At 36.9% G+C, this 18,104-nt stretch overlaps 1 protein-coding gene across 1 annotated transcript in view; it reads right to left on the reverse strand.

Moving 5' to 3' along the window:
* ENPP3 (ectonucleotide pyrophosphatase/phosphodiesterase 3) overlaps positions 1-17,474 on the reverse strand; it is a 35,125-nt gene extending 17,651 nt beyond the window's left edge. The window contains exons 1-13 of the mRNA XM_071436522.1: positions 17,207-17,474; positions 14,101-14,179; positions 11,431-11,553; positions 10,055-10,180; positions 8,894-8,954; positions 7,535-7,632; positions 5,356-5,435; positions 4,686-4,805; positions 3,165-3,274; positions 2,161-2,226; positions 1,210-1,282; positions 647-755; positions 365-493 (exon numbers count right to left, since the gene is read on the reverse strand). Of these exons, the coding sequence (XP_071292623.1) occupies positions 365-493; positions 647-755; positions 1,210-1,282; positions 2,161-2,226; positions 3,165-3,274; positions 4,686-4,805; positions 5,356-5,435; positions 7,535-7,632; positions 8,894-8,954; positions 10,055-10,180; positions 11,431-11,553; positions 14,101-14,179; positions 17,207-17,308 (1,276 nt within the window). The 5' untranslated portion in view covers positions 17,309-17,474. The remainder of the gene's footprint in view (positions 1-364; positions 494-646; positions 756-1,209; positions 1,283-2,160; positions 2,227-3,164; positions 3,275-4,685; positions 4,806-5,355; positions 5,436-7,534; positions 7,633-8,893; positions 8,955-10,054; positions 10,181-11,430; positions 11,554-14,100; positions 14,180-17,206) is intronic.
* Between the last annotated feature and the right edge of the window lie 630 nt (positions 17,475-18,104).

Consider the following 18,104-nt stretch of genomic DNA (forward strand, 5'->3'; position numbering starts at 1 on the left):
ACTGACTCTGCCAATGTTGCGCAAGAAACCTGTCAAGAGCAATGCACTTATGAAAGACCTGAATTCCAGTTAAAAAAAAACAAACTACCTTTACTTCATCTTTGAATGTCAAGAAAATACAAATTAGAGTCTGCAACAATCTTTTCTAACCTTCTAATTCATGTAAAGTGGTCATTCTTCCAAAGAAAATTCCCAAACAACTTCCATGGATGTTGAAGCCAAGTTAAGGGAAACAGAAAGCTGCTCACACTGCTGATTACTACTGATTATCCATTTCCTTATTTATTTGTTTGTTTGTTTGTTTGATCAATAGTTTATTTCCTGCTACATTGATTGCTCAATCCCAGGATTGGTCCAGACTTACAGGTAAAATAGTCTTTTGGAACATTCTTTGCTCGAATGCGAGCTGCAGGCCCGGCATACAGGTAGAAATCCACCTTTTTGAAGTAATTAGTCATATATTCTAATTTCTTGCAGTAGGTCTTCTCCATCCCTAAAGGGCAACATAGAAACAGTTCTTTTTCATATGGCAAGGAAGATAAAGTGATTTATAAAATAGATTAACACTACTAAGCCCACATATTTCACACAGGAAGAAAACAGTGACTCAGTAAAGTTAACTTGAAAAAAGAAGTATATACATTACCATGATCAGCTAAAACAATGAGGTTTACACATTTGTGCAGGTTTCTTTGTTTAAGTCCATCCATGAGCATCCCCACTGCTTTATCTGCTGCCTGTAAGGCTTTGATTACCTGTGAGATAAACCAGTTACATCTAAGATCATTAAAGGCTGAACTTTCTGCTTTCATGCAAGTAAAAATGTAATACTTTTGGGTTACAAATTAGGCAACATTGAAGTACAGTGTAAACAACAGCTCTGAGGATTTGCCAGGCCATGTGCTTCTAAATATCACATAGTAATATAATTAAAGTTCAGTCTAAATATAAATATTAATTTTTTTTATTAGTATGATCTGAAATTATTTTCTGCCTGTCTGTTTGGTTAATGGTTCTTTTGATTCACACACAGTATGGGAATCATAACATTAGGCTCAACCACAAGCAAAAGTTCTTAACAAAAAGTCATAAAACAGTCATGGCAATTTTTCATCTACTATCCTTTTCAGGTCTATAAATTGGTTAAGTTCATACTACAACACCATTTTTAGTGCAATTAAGTATAAGAAAAATATAGAAACTACTTACACCAGCACTAACTGGTCCAAATGAATGTCCAGAAGAATCTGGTTGTTCAATATATAAAGTGTATATATCAGGCCTTGAGTTAGAAATAAATAAGAAAAGAACATTATGAGAATTTAGAGGCAGCACCTAAAGAGAACATTTTGATTTGAAAAAAAAGCAATATTAAATGACATTTTAAAAGGAATTATGAGTAACCTCATTAAACCTTGATAACAGTCCATACAGCAAATATAATCATCCAACTTCCTCTGAGTTTTGTAATTAATCAACATGGGCTCTTTGAAGTTACACTTTCAGAAACAATATCCAGTGTCTTAACAGGTAACCAAAAATCACCCTGGAAAAATTCAAGATCTCAGACACCAGAGCAAACAATCCTTTTTGAGATGTAAATTGAACTACCATCTGAAAGAGCTCTTCCTGACTGAGCAGTGAGACTCTAGAGAGCATCTCCTAACTGCAAATACATTAGGATTTTATTAGCAAATTGCCATATAAAATATTTCATTTCTTTACATGTCACAAAGTTAACACCACGATCAGGACTGACATTTACTTTTCTTCCTGAATTACTTACTGCAATTACTTTCATGTATTTAACCTTTCTTGTGCATTAGCCTTCATATAAAATCTTTCATCTACACATTTAGAATAAAACAGAATCAATGTTTCCTACAGGACATGCACCAAGAAAAAAGACAGAACAATCAAATAAAACTCATACAACAGTACATCCTGTTCAGATATATGTTCACTTTTTAATCTTTTGTACCTACAGTCTTATCATAAATATGATAAGATACAGAACAGGCTTAAGTTCAGCAAATAATCATTTAAAATGGTGAGGAAGATTCCATGTTTCACAAACACCAACATAAATTTCAATTGCTAAGCATTAAAACCCTTCTAAGCTATAGTCTCACAAAGCAGGTAGATATTACAAGGTGTTACCTCTCAGATTGGGCATTATCAAACCACTTCAGTATTCCTGAAATTCTCTCTTCATATGGAATAGAACTGAAAAGAAAAAAAAATACATAATAAAAGATATGATGTTAACAAGACTTTCTGACTAGCACTTTTACTTCCTAGATACAGAGAAAGTGTCCATACTCTAGTAATATATCAAAGTCACAGATCTGGAACTAAGAATGATGCATTTTAACAAGGTATAGCAATGAATTTTATTAATCTCCTTTTTAATTGAATATAAGTCACTTTAAGTGGTAAATTAGACAGATCCTGATTTTGCAAACACAAACCTGTGTTGGTGGCACCACTCATATTTAAAAATACATGCAAAAAAAGGTATTTTAAGTTGAGGAAATAAACCTGAAATACAAGGTAGAATAAAAAAAAAAAAACATACAAGAACTAGGATTCAACAGGTGTGTGCACATTATCAAACATGCAAACAAGACCAGAGGAAATTTAGAGCCCCTCTTCTTTCAGTTGCTTCCCTATCCAGCAGTCTCTCTCCAATAATTTCTGTCTCCCATAGCCTCTTGCCATGGCTTCCTAGTTTGTATTTGTTGTCTTAGGGTATAGGTTATCTGTAAGCTTATTCTCAAGTGCAAGTATTTTTAGAGTGCTATATATAACATATGTTGATTTTACGCATGGAAATATCGCAATCATTGGTGCAGCTTAGCAGTGGCTACTAATCATTTCCAGGATGCTCTCCTAGTGTTTTGCATTTGGCTAAGACTTCTAAACTGTCAAGGAGACTAGAATATACAGTACCCTTTGACTTTCTCATTGTGAATCCCCTGAATGGTTTTGAAATTTTCAAGTATTTTTGGTCATTCCATGGCATAACCAGGATAATGTGACATGGTAGTTATCTGTCAGACTTGTTTAAAAATCTTGTATTTCATTTCTTTCAACTGTCAAATAGCAGTTTGGATTTTTGGAGTAATCTGCAGGAATTTAGTACAAGCTGTATCAGATCTTACCCGTTGTATTTGACGTACAGGGTGGGGTATCTTCCCCCAATTGGAACATCAGAGCCTGGCCAAAAGAAGGTGCCTGCTTTCAAATTCTGGGACATTGCTGTCAGCCAGACCTTTGGGTAAAGATACAAACAAATGATTTTTTGTCACCACCGGAGGACTTCAGATCACAAAAGTAGAAATATGTGCTGCAAGCATGCATTTTTCCTTCTCCTTTCAGTTACCTAATGACCATATCTGATATGAAGTTTTGTTTCCTACATGCACATTCTGAAGAAAAACTAGTAGCATGGAAACCATGATGTTGTAATTTCCTGGAGAGTCTCAGCATAGAAAATGACATAGGTATTTCCATAAATGCCAATGGGCAGTGATCCCTTTTCCTGTGGCAAACCCCAGGATCATGAAGATGGAAGAAGCTGCCTTAGGGATATTCAGACTTGTCATTAGGAAACATTTTATTACACATACAACACAGGAACAGGCTTCCTAAAGAGGTTGTTGCTGCCCTATGTCTGTCAGTGTTTATGAGGCATTTGGACAATACCCTTAAAAATGTGATCAAATGTTTGGGCAGCCCAGAGTTGGTCAGGCAGCTGGACTAGATGATAACTGTTAGTCCATTTCAAATGAAATATTCTGTTATGCTAGTTTCATTTTGTTTTGTATCTATTTCAGATATAGACACTAATTGTACGACTTTATTATAAGAGGGCATATTTATGTTAATCCTAAAAAGTGCAGCTCTAATCTAAAAAGTGCAGGTTGTGTTACAAACCTGACAGAATCCTTCAGGAAAAAAAACAGCACCAGAATCTGGATATTTGGTATATTATAAACATTACTACACAGACACACAGACACAGACACAGACACACATATACAAAGGTATATTAAGTAAGTATACTACATATTGCATATATTTAGGGTTTTTTTCAGCATTATTATTAGAGCTTGATATTACTAGGAAATTAATAATATTAATCATAACCATAGGTACAATTAAGGGTTGTTATGAAATGTGTCATATGTTATATATAATTGACATTTTTTTCAGAAATTATGCTTTTTGCTACTCGCTTCCTTGCTTTTAAATGCCTGGACGTTTGCAAATAGATATGTGTAAATAGATGTAACTTGGAAACCAATTTCATTTTGTAGCAAGTCATCAAAAGACAAGCCAAAAAAAAAACAACTCCAAAATCAAATCATACTGAAAATTTACTGTGGCTGCTTGTGGCAAGAAAACCATTCCAGTACTAGATGAAATAGTTCAGGTTTTTTTTTTACTAACTGCCACATGGAGTGAAAATTTTAAGTCTCAGAATTAATATTTTAAGAGTCCTTTCATTTTTCATAACAAGCAAATTATTTTGTAGGCAGCCTATAATATGAAGCCTACAGGTTATCTAGTACTTTCTGCAAATATATTGTGTAGTTTTTAATTTTATTCCCTTTTTGATTTGTTTTATGATAGGACACAAACCACTCTGGGCATAAATACTGTATGACAAACAAACCTACTGGTTGCCCTTTCCACCACGCAGGTTTGAATTTTTCCTCCCCTGAAAGTGAGAAATGCGCATCCAAGCCTACATCATACATGTTGTTATCAATTATACCATGAGATTCTGGATACAATCCCTGTAAAACGAGAATAGACAAATTAAGATGCTTAGTCCTGAAATCAAATGGACCCTAAACTATGTTTCAATGCACACTGCTACAGTGTTGCAATTTTTAAAGAAAGTTTTTCTCTTAGAAGCAGAACGCTTTCCTAATTCGCACAGATCGTCTTCCTGCCAATGAAATCAGAGTGCCCATCAAATTCCCTTTTCCATATTTCCTTCCCAGCCCAGTTAAAGCCGATGTGCTATAGATTAAGAACCATGTGTGTCATGTGGCTGCATGTCAGCTGCCAAACCCACCCTAACAAGCACTATCATCAAAAGGCTGCATCCTCACCCATGCTCACCCATATCCAATTAAACTGACAAGGATCAGGAATAAGCAGCTCACAGACCAGAGCAAGATGTATAGCCACACAGATCATGCCTGTATGTAATATCTCAGCATCTCTATCTCTCTCTGATAACTTAGCATGAGTTCCCACGTCCCACAAAAAGACAGGCACCACAAAATCCTTTCTGTGTAATCCAGATAATGAAAAGGAAAATCAAAAATTCTCACTTACTGTGACAATAGTATAGTGGTTTGGAAAGGTTTTTGTGGGGTAAACAGCTCTCATGTATTTTGAATGTGTGCCACATGTTTCTGCAACAGATCAGGGTATTAATATACATTTTCTTATATTTTTTTAAGTTGAAAACTAACAGTCTTAAAAACAAACAAAAATCACCACTATCAGTTGCTGCAGTTTTAGATGGAGAAATGTCACTCCAAAACAAGACTCATACAATCCTGATGCCTCCTTGTGAGCTAAGCCTACTGTCCCATTGTAGTCAGTGGACCTGGACGCCCAATTCAGCTCCTAAATCCTAGAGGCCTATGGTCCTTTAAGAAATCTTTAATGATCCTGTCTGGCCTTCAGATGCTCCTCCTCCATCCTCCATTTATTTGGATTGGTCTGCCAAGAATATGTCTAAATGCAAATGTTCTGCCCAGGAGAGAATCCCACCCCAGATGTCCTACCTGTATCTCCAAACATTGCATTATTTTTTTATCAATCAAAGGTTCTTAGCACACAAACATCTGTAATGTCTAAATCCACTGTAAGATTCAATTTATTTACCCACAAAACAAATACATGAAGACTGGAAGATGCCTTAATGATGTTTTTACATCTAACTCACATAGACAAAGTTCTATATTAAGCTGTAACCAGATGATTATTTCATTCATGCTAAAACACACTTTTTTCATTGATGTAGAGCATTTCAGCCAAAGAACAGAAGCTGATTTTAACTAAGCAACCAAAACAATGAAAATGTGAATTTTTCCAACAAAACTATTCCAGTGTGATACAGAAAATACCCAAAGGCTTAATAAAGAGCGTTTGAAGAATGCCTGAATAATTGAATAATTGAAAGATATGAGAAAATCAGCAAAATTTTCTATGGATTTCTCTTGCACAACAAAGGATCTATATTCATAATGTACATATTCTATAAGCTTGATTACCTTTACTGAAAGTTCTAGGTTAAAGGAGTTAATAGAGAGGAAAGATTTTATGCTACCAATGAACATTTCATTTTTTCTTTTGTAAAGAAAGAAATTTCCCTTTTCTGCAGATTTCTGAGAAATATAAGCATGAGTGTGCATAAACAATTGCTCAAGTTGACCACAAATATGAGCAATGCTGAATTAAACTGGTTTCAAAGGATTTCTTTGAACAGAGACATAGAACAGAGACATAGAATGGTATTTGCTCCTTTTTCCAGTTTGGCATTCCCTTTTCACCTTGTTTCAAAAGACTGGAACTGACTACTGATTTCAGCATTCATGACTCCTTCACTGATTCAAGTTCCATCCAGTCAGAATGATGTCACAGAATAAGTAATTAGCCAGAGAAGTCAGGTTTGCACATTAGTTCAAGCTCAATTTTCTGGATACTCTCATTATCCTCAAACAAGATTGTTAACTATTCCATAAAATGTACTTCATAACATGCATGTGAAATTTTCAAAGGAGCACAATAGAAACATAATGTAACATACTCAGGACTGATACAAATATCATCAACTTAGACTATTGCTGCTGAGAAGAAATTACTAAATATGGAGACATTTTTTCCAGGTGTCTGGAGATCTGAGTTCCACAATATTCAGGAATTTTAACCAAGTATGCACTAATGGTCTCAGTTTTTAGAGCGCTTTAAAGCACAAGCTAAAGACCTTCAACTTACTCTTCCTCACAATATTCAGAAATGCTGGAAAATGGTTAAGGCTCAAGGTTACTTGAGCCTTACTGCAATAATGTCAACATACTAACATCTTAAAATATCTGACTTGAAAAAAAATTTCCCCATAACGCAATGCATTATACTTCAATGTTCCACTCCTTATCAGCAATTCAGCTACTTTTTAATGCAGTACTGAGGGTGCAGGAAATGCTTATCTGGAACTTTTTCTCAGTTCTAAAAAAGTATTTTAAAGTAAATTTCAAAGTGTGTATTTAATAAAAGCTGTTGACCAATATTAGAGGCCTTGTTAAAAAAAAGTCATGTTTGCTGTGCAAATATAAGAAGCAATGCAGAATATATAAAATAATGAAAATATACAACTAATGAGAGAGGCCTGGTTTGTGATTTTTTTACTGCTGAGCAACCTGTATGCATGACAGTAGCAAAAGGGACCAGAGAGGTTGCATGCAGACTTTGAAAGAAAACAGTCAAAGCACCCTTGGTAACTTACTGAGTTTTTCAATATTTGGCAGCAAAGAACTCCAAGTTTCCAAATATTCTGCTCTAAACCCATCCATTGAAAAAAGGATAAGTGGTGGGAGAGTAAATCTACAAGAAAATATAAATTTATCATTATAAAGAAGTTCGGAGAGTTGGTGACTTATTAAGATTTCTAACAATATAAATTCAGCTTTAATAAGCAGGATCTAGTGTATTCATATGCATCCCAGAATGAATAACACAGTGTGAGATAAAGAAATTGTTCAATATTGAGAGCAAATAATAATAATAATAATCCTTCTGGTAAGAAACCAGAGGAGGAATAAAATACAAGAAATCATTTCAATTATAATACTTTTTAAAAGTTACATATTGCCATCAGGCAGTAATCACTATCCCAGTTTGTTCTTATTAACAGTGGTCTTTCCAAAACACAGAAGCACACTAGCATCAATAGTTTGTACAAAGACAGTCTGCATAAAACAGCTCACTGATTTGAAACTGAAATTTAATGGATCTTTATACTGCAAAGTGGTGTACAGCACTTAAAGAAGCCCCTCTCCACTACTTTCCAAGCTTTAGCCTACAAAACTCTGTTAACTCAATAAGTTATTTGTTAACCTAAAAAGTGTACTTTGATACCTATTTTGGGAGGTGCATGCAGGAACCACAGAGATGTCACAATGCTAATGGTCTTACTGTTATAATTAAACTAAGTTGGAAGTAAAATCAAATAAAATCATGGATAATGTCACAAATACCATAACTGAACCAGAAATTAATTAATCTTTCTTCAAGAACAACTTTTAAATGTTGTTTCTGTCTAGCCTCTACCCACTATTCTGAAATCCTGCACAAATAGCAATATTTTTTCAGCATTTGTAGATATACAGCTACTTCATAGCTGTCTTATCTTCATAGCTACCTTTCTTCCTGCAAATAATTGGAGCAAAAATCCCCTGAATAACTCTGTTGCCTAAAGAATTGCAGTCACAGATTCTATCTGTTATTACAGACTGCATAAGGTGGCTTATCTGAGTTGTCAAAGATACAATATGGTAACATAAAATGGACTATGAACAATTTGTGATAAATGAACCTTGAGATAACTCTAACAATTTTTCCAGGTCTTTGCTGAATTTCAATCTGAATTTGAACTTCTGCACTCTGCCCTAAACTCTAAATGATCAATGAATGGCAAAGGTTTTAAAAAGAACAAACATTCCTAGTCACAAACCATTTCTACAGAATATTCCTCAGGGCAGGGACTTTACTCTCCATAAATATGAAAACCTGTTCCAGAATACTGGAGTATTTCTGACCATTGCAAAGATTTTATTTGCTAAGAGGACAAATTCCTTTATCCTACCCGTCTGGACACTGAGGAGTTTCAACTGACACACATGGTTCTTCTACCCAAGAGGTTTCACCTAAAAGGAAAAAAAAAAGTACTGAGTTAGCACTGAACCCCACCACCACTACCAAAAAAAGCAGCTGCCTGGATGATCTTTTTAAAGCTCTTCCTGTAACATTTTCTGCTTCAACAGAAATCTAGATCTAAAGACACCTTTACTTTAGAAACAATTTGGTGCAACCCATCAAGCCCTCAAACCCTGAAAGGACTAGTGCTCACAACTGCAAGTCAAAAACAAAAGCAAAGAAACAAAATGAAGAAGAAAACACTATGAAAGCTTAGCCTTTTATTGAGTTTTAAATTAAAAATATTTAAACTGTATCCTGTCCACACTGGGCTACTTATTCCTTTTTCCTTTTCTGCATACCACTGACACACTTAGAGACAAGCCCAGGGCTCCCTTTAGTACTTCTTTTCTTTCTGTATGTGTGGTTTAACTTTTTTTAGCTTTAATCTACATTTAGTTAACAACTATAATTTTGCAGGATTTATCTATTAACTATTAACTATTTGTTTATTAACTATAATTTTGCCTTAGATTTATCCCCTTCCACAATGCAAAGGAATTCTGATAACAGATACCATGTCAGCATCATACTCCTCAAGTGTCATTCCTGTAACTGAATTATACCTGCATTATTCTTTATGTGTTTAGCTGGAGCCAGTATCAAGCAATTATCCATGAACAAAAATATTCAAAAATAAGTAAAACGTAAGAAATCCAATCTAAAACCAGATTTGTAATAAAAAGGATGGGAAATTTTAAATTAGAGATGACTACTACAATAGATACTTCATATTGTCTCCATCTATTTTGGAGGGAAAAAAAGAGGAAAAAAAAGAATAAAAGGAAATAATCCAAAGCCCCCACATGGTACACTTCTGCAATATCCAAATCATTCTATCTCATGAATGACATAATTCACAGTGTCCTGCAGAAACAGCATTTTTCACAATGAAAAATACCAAAATCTTCATCTCAAAATATTAATTTTTCAAAATGCCAGTCAGACCCCTGTTTCTTGAGAAACAAATTCATCTACCTTTGTATTTTCAATGTTTGCCCATCTATTTCATGCAAAAATTTATACATAAAACTTTTTGATTTTGATTTACCTTTGCAAATGCTGTAGTAATTTACACAGCAGTCTTTTTTCTGCAAGCAGTCATCTGAACAAGAACAGTGACTTCCAGGTATTCTTGTCTCACCACAACGGAAATTAGTGCACATCCAAGATCGGGCTTAAAATTGGAAGGAAAAAAACTATGATTCAGTTCACCTCATGTGAACTTCTTTGCATGGAAATCCTTCAAACAGGTAAAGAAAAACAAATTGTTATTTATGTGTACTGTTTGAGTTGCTTTAGAAGTTTGCTCTGGAAAGAAAACTCAAAATTTCATTCAATGCAAAAAGACAATTTCTTTGGCCACTGAACAGTAACACAGAGTCATAAAATAATTTATTTTACAAAGGTATCCCCAAAGTCATCTCCCTCAAAGCCTTCCATCTTTCCAAAAAGATCTAGGGAAAAAAACCATACCAAACAAAACAAAACAAAAAAAAACACCACTCCCTATTTTGTTTACAGAGGAGAAAGAGAAGCAAACTGATCTTTTTCATGCTCTTGCACATGAGTTACAGCAGAGAGAAAAAAAAGAGAAGTAAGGGCTGAAGTGGGCAGAAAAAGTAATAGGGATGAGGAAATGTCTGAGCAGCTGCTGGGAAAGCAGAACAGTAACTGGAGAAGAGCCTGGCCTCAATGCAGAACCAGGCTATTCCCCTGGAAGATGAGTGGACTCCTCCCATCCCATGCACCCACCAAGGTCTGCATGAGGCTGGAGAGCACAACTGACTGGGACACACCCCCTTATTTTCAAATGTGCAAGAGGTAGTGGCACAACAGGGCTGCTTCAAGGTCCCTGTTTAAAGATAACCCATTATTTCTGCTCATGCTCATCTTCAGCTTTGTAAGTGCCATGAAATATGCATGGAAAATGCTCTGGTTATCAATAAGGGGCAAAAATACAAGGGTCTGATTTGAGAAAGATGCAGGAAGATTTTGTGTCCTGCCAGGTCACCTAGGTCTCTAGCCACCTGATTACAGAGGCAGCTTGACTCTACCACATCAACCTGAACAGGAAGAATAACTTTACTATGAGGGTGACAGAGCACTGGAAAGGTTACTCAGAGAGGTTGTGGAATCTCCTTTCCTGGAGACATTCAAAAGCCACCTGGACACAAGCCTTATGAGTATGTTCTAGGATCTTGCTTCAGCAGGGAGGTTCAACTAGATTACCTCCAGTGGTCCATTCCAACCTTAACTATTCTGTGATTTTGTGATTTTTGTCACATTTCCCTCCCTAGGAAATGTGACACGACTTCTGTGTATCTGCATAAACATGACAATTACCCATTTTCTATTCCAGTCGCATGAAGAAAAAAATTCAAAATAAAATGGACACCAGTGAGCACTGCCTGGAGAGGAACTTACTTGGCTCTACGCAGGTGTCCTCATAGTCCCAGCAGCAGTCCTGACGCTCCTTGCAGCCGCTGTCACACTGGCAGCCAGGCACATCTTTCCTGTGTGGCTCACTGCACTTGTGTCTGCAGCTGACTGTAGGGAGAAGGCAGTGAGGCTGAGTGCTCAGATAACCCTATCCCCCATCATGGATACAGGCTGCAGAGAGAGGTGTGCTGAATAATTCCCCAAATCTGATTCCCTAGCCATTTTCCAATATGGTCATCAGCACACGGGCCAACAGGGTGGAAGCAAGGCTGTAGGAATCCCTCTGGGAGCTGAAGGTCTGGCAGCTGTTGGGACCATGCTGGCCCAAAGCCTGGGGCAGGGCTGTTTCTGCAACAGGTCTCTGCAGGAGCACTGGCACAGGAGCAATGCCAGGATGTCCCACTTATTGCTGGCTGGGGGCTATGTACAAATCACAACGGGACGGGACTGCTAGGAACGTGCCTTGAGCTGTTTTATTTTCTAGCATCAGTCTCATTACATGGTTATGACAATGGGAAGAAGATGCTATCAGCTCACATCTCAGGCAGCAGACAAAGAACTTAATGTACAACTTACTTGAAAAGTTTTTTACTAATCACACAAAGTAAAAGCATATTGACAGCAGTTTTATCTAACTGCTATAAGCACATGTACCTTCTGTTAAAACAATGCTTGCTTATTTCAAATACCATACCTGCTTCTAAGCCTTAAAACACAATGCACAGAGCTCCATTATTAAGCTTCCTAATATCTTGCTAGATATACTTTTCTGCAACTTAGGTAGTTATTCTAGACAAGTGTTAATACACAGACCATTGTTCTATTTGTCCTTACTTTTCTACTTTTTACATAATTTTTCTACTGACTTATCTCATGGGTACTGCTTAGCTCTAATCACAGTTCTGCTGTCTCTGAGGCCTGCCTTTTGCAGCTTTCCCAAAATCCTCTGATTTTATGGATTCCCACACCACTCTGCCTGCATGAGGAAGGGGAGAGTGGCATCTCCCCTGCTCATTTCTCGGTCTGAAATAAAAGAGGAGGACTGATTCCCACTTTGGATGTTCTGTAATAGACCTGCATGGGACAGAAGCTCCCTCAGGGCAGGGTACCAGAGCCATGGGGGCTCCCCAGGGGCAGCAATCAGGAGCCATCCCACCACTCCAGCCTGGAGCAGGGCAGGTGAGGCAGTACAAGGGCAGCCCCACACCAGGCACTGGCACTTCCATGACAACAGGGACAGGTCAAGGCCAGGTTGTTGGCCCATGGATGGGACTGGATCAGCAGGACTCATGGCTGAGCAGGGCAAGGTTGGGGCAAGCTGGAGCCATCCTTGCTGGGACAGTGCTTGGACAGGGGCAGTGGGGCCCTGGGCAAGGTGGGGACAGCCCAGGGGAATCTCCTTTCCTGGAGACATTCAAAAAGCTTATTGCAGCACTCAGGACTCTGACAATCCATAAAGCTTATTGGAGCACTCAGGACTCTGACAATATCTCTGCTACTTTATCATTATCATGTCCCTTAAAAATCTGTATGTTGAGCTGTTCTAATTAAAACAAAGAAAAGGGTCCAAAATATGGGCCTGGCATTGAAAGTTGAGACAAGTATTCCACAACACATCTCTGACACCTTTGAGCAGGGTGAAGGGACAGCTCTGGGTCTCCTGAGGACACCTGAAGAAAACCCCAAATCTCCAAAGATCACTCGCAGTTCCACACCAGCCTCCACATGGACAAGCCTTGTATCCACATTCTCTGTACTCCACTTTGTAGAGCCAATGCAGAGCTAAAATAATTTTCAAATTATCAAAACCCAATTACGGTTCCATTTCTTCTTATTTGCTAGGGCCCATGCTATTGAAAGTCTTCAGAAGGGTCTAAGACTTGATGAGCTACTAGGAAAACAAATACAATATGTGTTGATTAGCAATGAGAAATGTGCAATGAGAATGTGCTTCCTTGAACTCCTCCAGAAGGTATTACTATTGTCTTGATTCTAAAGGAGGTGTTTTATTTAATTCACAGTGTGCTGCATTTGTTTGTTCTCACCTAGGCTGACCCCCTGACATCAAACATTACTTTTATTTCGTAACTAAAAAATACCATTCCACTGAATCAAGCCACTACCCCCTTTTTACTGTAGCTTTACAGACTCTCAAGTTCTCAAAGAATATTCATAATCTGTTTTAGCATCAGCCCACTGAACTATGACAAATATACTGAAGATGATCCTATGATATTACTTTCATGAAATATTGTTTAAGTAATAATTATATATAATAGGATATATTAATATATAATTATATATAATAGGATAATTGCAATAATTATATATATAAATATATATAATAGGATAACATATCCCAAATTTTCAGGAAGTGATAACTTAATAAAGCTTCCAATGTGCCACGAACTAGGCTTCACACATTTGGAAAGATTCAGCAAGGCAATTGGTGATTTAGGATAGGTTTTTCAAGTATAGATTGTGAGTGTTCAATTTTTATACTATCGAACTGGAAAGAACTTCGCAAGAACTTTATTTTCACAGGTAGTGACTTTTCACAGATCATTTACATTACACTATATAAAAGAGCCTTTGCTGAAAGCCTTTGCCAGATCCAGATCGTTGGTAATTATGCTGAAAGTATCATAAACATACCTTGCTCCTGGTTTCCACGGTTGAGTCCTAGTCCTAAACCTAGCCCCAGGGATACAACCACCAAAGCACACAGCAGAACCTGTCACACAGACACAGGGAAACCAATGTTACAACTGTGATAAATTGTTTTGTTTATTAGAAATTAACTCTTACTAATATTTCTATGAATGCATGATTTAAGAACTAATCATTTCTCTGAAGTCCTTCATCAAAAAATTGAGCCTGAAGATAGGAGAGGCACAATAGTTATAACCTTAGAATCTGAGGTCCTAATGCTGCACTTTTAACCTGTGGCCAGTTGCGATGTTGTAATTGAGGAAAACTTTGCTGGAGAAAAGAAAGCAGGAAGTAATCAGTGTATTTATCTGTTTTGCATAGGCTTTGCCTGTACAAATAAAGGCAATCACTTTTATTTATCTTCTGTATTTACCTGATATGATCACAAGGATTCCTTAAGAAATTTAGCTGGATTGAGGCTGCAAGTGTAAAATTTCACATGCCAGTTTCTTAAAATAAGTCACCTTGTTCGTAAGGTTAGAGGAAATTGGAAGGAGACTAACAGCCCAAGGAAACTCCATAACAGAAAGCAGCATAACTTTTGGGAGACTGGGGGAGAGCTGAGAAAGCCTCTATTCATCAATAGACACAAAGCTCAATAGACCAAAGACAAATGGCAATTCATGCTGGCTGAAAGGTGCAGAGAAAAGTGGCAACCTTCTCAGAGTATTTTGTGATATGTTCACTTTACTCTTCACTAAGATAATCATGGGAAAGAAAATGCATATCACAGAAAAAATCACCATGAAAAAGCCCAGTTTATGTCCCATTTTAGCCTCAGAGCTTTTGTCTTCTGCCATTTCCAGTAATCAAACAGCTGATTCCTGGAACTACTAAGGTTAAAAATAAAGTAGAAATGAGGGAGGATTACTCTCAAGCTCAGTATAATTGTAATGGAGCCTTTTATCTGAGACTACAGCAATTTTCAGGAACTGAGAACAACTGCCCATGCATCCCTTATCTTTGTTGCTGCCTGTCCTGCCTTGCGGGTGCTGGGCCAAAGTGTGGCAGCAGGGAGGGCTGCTCAGTTCTCAGGTGGGTGTACAACTGATTTATTTCTCTGGCAGCACCAAACACTAGCAATGCCATTGTTACTTCCTTCATACTTTCTCCTTCTCAACTTTACTTTCTTCCCGCTACTTACTCACAGGTTTTTGTACAGATGTACCTCAAAAGGAGTGGAAATGGGACTGGTGAGAGAACTGGATGAGAGAGACAGATGGAGTAAGGATGTGTGGAAAGATTACCCAAACTAGCAGAAATGCTGAAGTCCCCTGAAGAGAGACCTCAGGTGTGAAGGCAGCAGTTTAATCCTTCAACCAGTCAGCAGGCTCTGAGAATAAGGGTGTTAGGGTGTTCTTTTGGGCTAGACCAGCAGGCACTCTTTCTGGGCGAGGAGGCTAACACTGCCAAGTGTTTCACTGAGCACAGATAAGCCTAATCACCAGGGCATGTACTTTTCACCTCAAAGACACTGTGGTTTTACCCTTCATTTGACTAAAACTCACATTTGTAATTGAAATAAATTGATCCTACTAAATTGAAGTACAAATTAAAATACAGCTACTATAGCAACAAACATTTCCACTTCTTCAAGTAATAAGACTGCTGAAGTAAAACCCAAAAATTCCTATTGGGTATACAGATAAGATGATGCATTTATTATAACATTTACATAAACACCCTTGATTTTGGGACATTCATTCTTCAGGTGAAATAACTTTGGGAGCACCTATTCAAATCCTCAGGCTTTCCACAGCTAACTTCTATGACCAAATTCAGAATTACAACTACTTATTCTTAGAAAAGTTGTTCCTAGGGCATATGCTCTGTTTGCTGGAGGACTTACAATGTGACTCCTCTGCCTAAAGTTTCAGGAAGAAGTTGCCAAGAAAGTATTTCATGCATTAGATTTAGCAAAAACATAAATTGTGTGGAATATTAACATTTTGCACCTCCAATATGTAGATTGTGAGTTTTGCATAAGCAGGCATTTGAAAACTAGCACATCTGAAAGAATGAATATGTTTTAGGATACTTAAATTTCTCACTTTACTCTTCTAAGTACCTCTTGAAGGTATAATTTACTTTCCTTTATAGTTATGCAGTTTTCCCACATTCTTTCTCATGACTCATTTTTAATTGATGACTTTAGGAAAAATATGTCTGATATTTCATCTTCTTTTTTTTTTCACAGTTTCCAGTATTTCCCTCATATTTTATGCAATCCTTGCACAATGCAGCCTTAAATAGGAAATTGTACTACGTGAAATTGTTCTGATGACATAGAGCTGAAAAGCACAGTAGCTTGACTCTCTTTTTTTATAGGGCTGTTTTCAAAATTAAGTTGCAATTTTTTCTAAAATCAGTATTTGTAGTTCTCTCTAAATTTCAATTTACAAAGGCAAGAGCTTGTGCAAACATATATACATATTTAATCCTTGTTTCTATTGTGGTCACAAACAGAAGATACATGAAAATATTTTAAAAACTTAACAAAAAACCTATACTTCATTGTTTACAAGGCAGCTGCATAGCTCTTAAAGCCTCAGGGAAGAGGTGAAGAGTTGACACGATGTTGGACTGAAAATACTGTACAAAACATTTCATTAGGCTTTTCCCATGCCTTGCTTCCTGAGTGTTTTTTGCCAATGACTTGACTATAGGTTCTGTTTTGTTAATGACAAATATAAAGATGCAAAAGTAAGCAAAAAGAAAGTGTGGTTGCTTTGGCCACAAACACATCTGTTTTGAGACAATATCTAAAACTAAGTATCAAAGCAATGTCTTCACTATGCAAAAGAACTGTCAGGTTAATGAATTACAACAAAAACTCCCAGTAAAAAAAATTGCTTCATAGGTACTAGAAGAACTTTAGAAATGTGCCAGTGAAGCTAGTGCAGTTTCAGTGACACACTCATGCAGTAAAATTTTAACTACCAATTACTAAGCTACCCCAAATGATTATACTGATACAATGAAACTTCAAAAAATCCTGCAGATTTTAGAATTGTTAAAGTGGCAGCCCTGAAGAGCAGCACCTACTTACAGCACAGATGACTTTGTATTTCAAGACGGTTTTTTTCTTCGCATACTCTTTTGATTTTAAAGACATCTCCTCTGGATATTCTCTGTGATCCTCAAGTTCCATTTTGTCGAGTCTGCCACTCGTCTGCGTCTCCTGCTTTCCTCACTCCCCCAGCTGTGTCAGCTGCAAGTGAGAGGCTAGTCCGTCTTCAAGAGTTCTAGTACTTTGCTCATAGGTCTTTTTATGAGATCTCAGCTCTTGCATCCGTGTTAGGCTTGCAGGAAGCCAAAGCAAGCAGGAAAACTACTCTGAAAGGTCAAAGGCTGAAAAACACTCATCTGTGTTTAGGGAACCTGACTGTTCAAGATAAGAACGGCATTAGGCAAACACTTAAGTGAAGATTAGAATTAAGTGTTGCTAAGCAATAAAATGCTAAAATACTCAAGTACTCAACTATTTGGTTAAAAGCTTGTCATCCAGAGAATTTATCCTCAAAGAAAGTGTTAAATATACGAAACCAGTACGAAAGGAGATGGTTTCGCATTTCGTGTTCTGTGTCACGCCTATGTATTCAGATCCCTTTCCTTATTTAGCATCAGAGGATTTCTCCCTGTTAGTTTCAATCCATCTTTGTCTCAACTTCTTTCCCCTTCTTACACCGTTTTATTCCCAGCACTTATAACTGCACTAATTAAAAACAAAATGTATACAGCCAAATAAAATTCAATAAAAAAATAAAAAGGTTTTGTTTAAGTACAATTTAAAATCTATTTGGTTTTCATCTTGGTGGATACTGGAAGGATTGGCTGTTATGAAAATGTACCTTCAAAGCCTACTAGGACTATGATGAATATGTAACTATTCAGATGTTGATCTGATTCCAAATTTGAGCATCACATAAGCTGCAACTTATAATAAT

This window comes from Agelaius tricolor, unplaced genomic scaffold (genome assembly GCF_023055355.1).
Source record: "Agelaius tricolor isolate 1412-34295 unplaced genomic scaffold, bAgeTri1.0.p SCAF_1, whole genome shotgun sequence".
NCBI classification, from domain to species: domain Eukaryota; kingdom Metazoa; phylum Chordata; class Aves; order Passeriformes; family Icteridae; genus Agelaius; species Agelaius tricolor.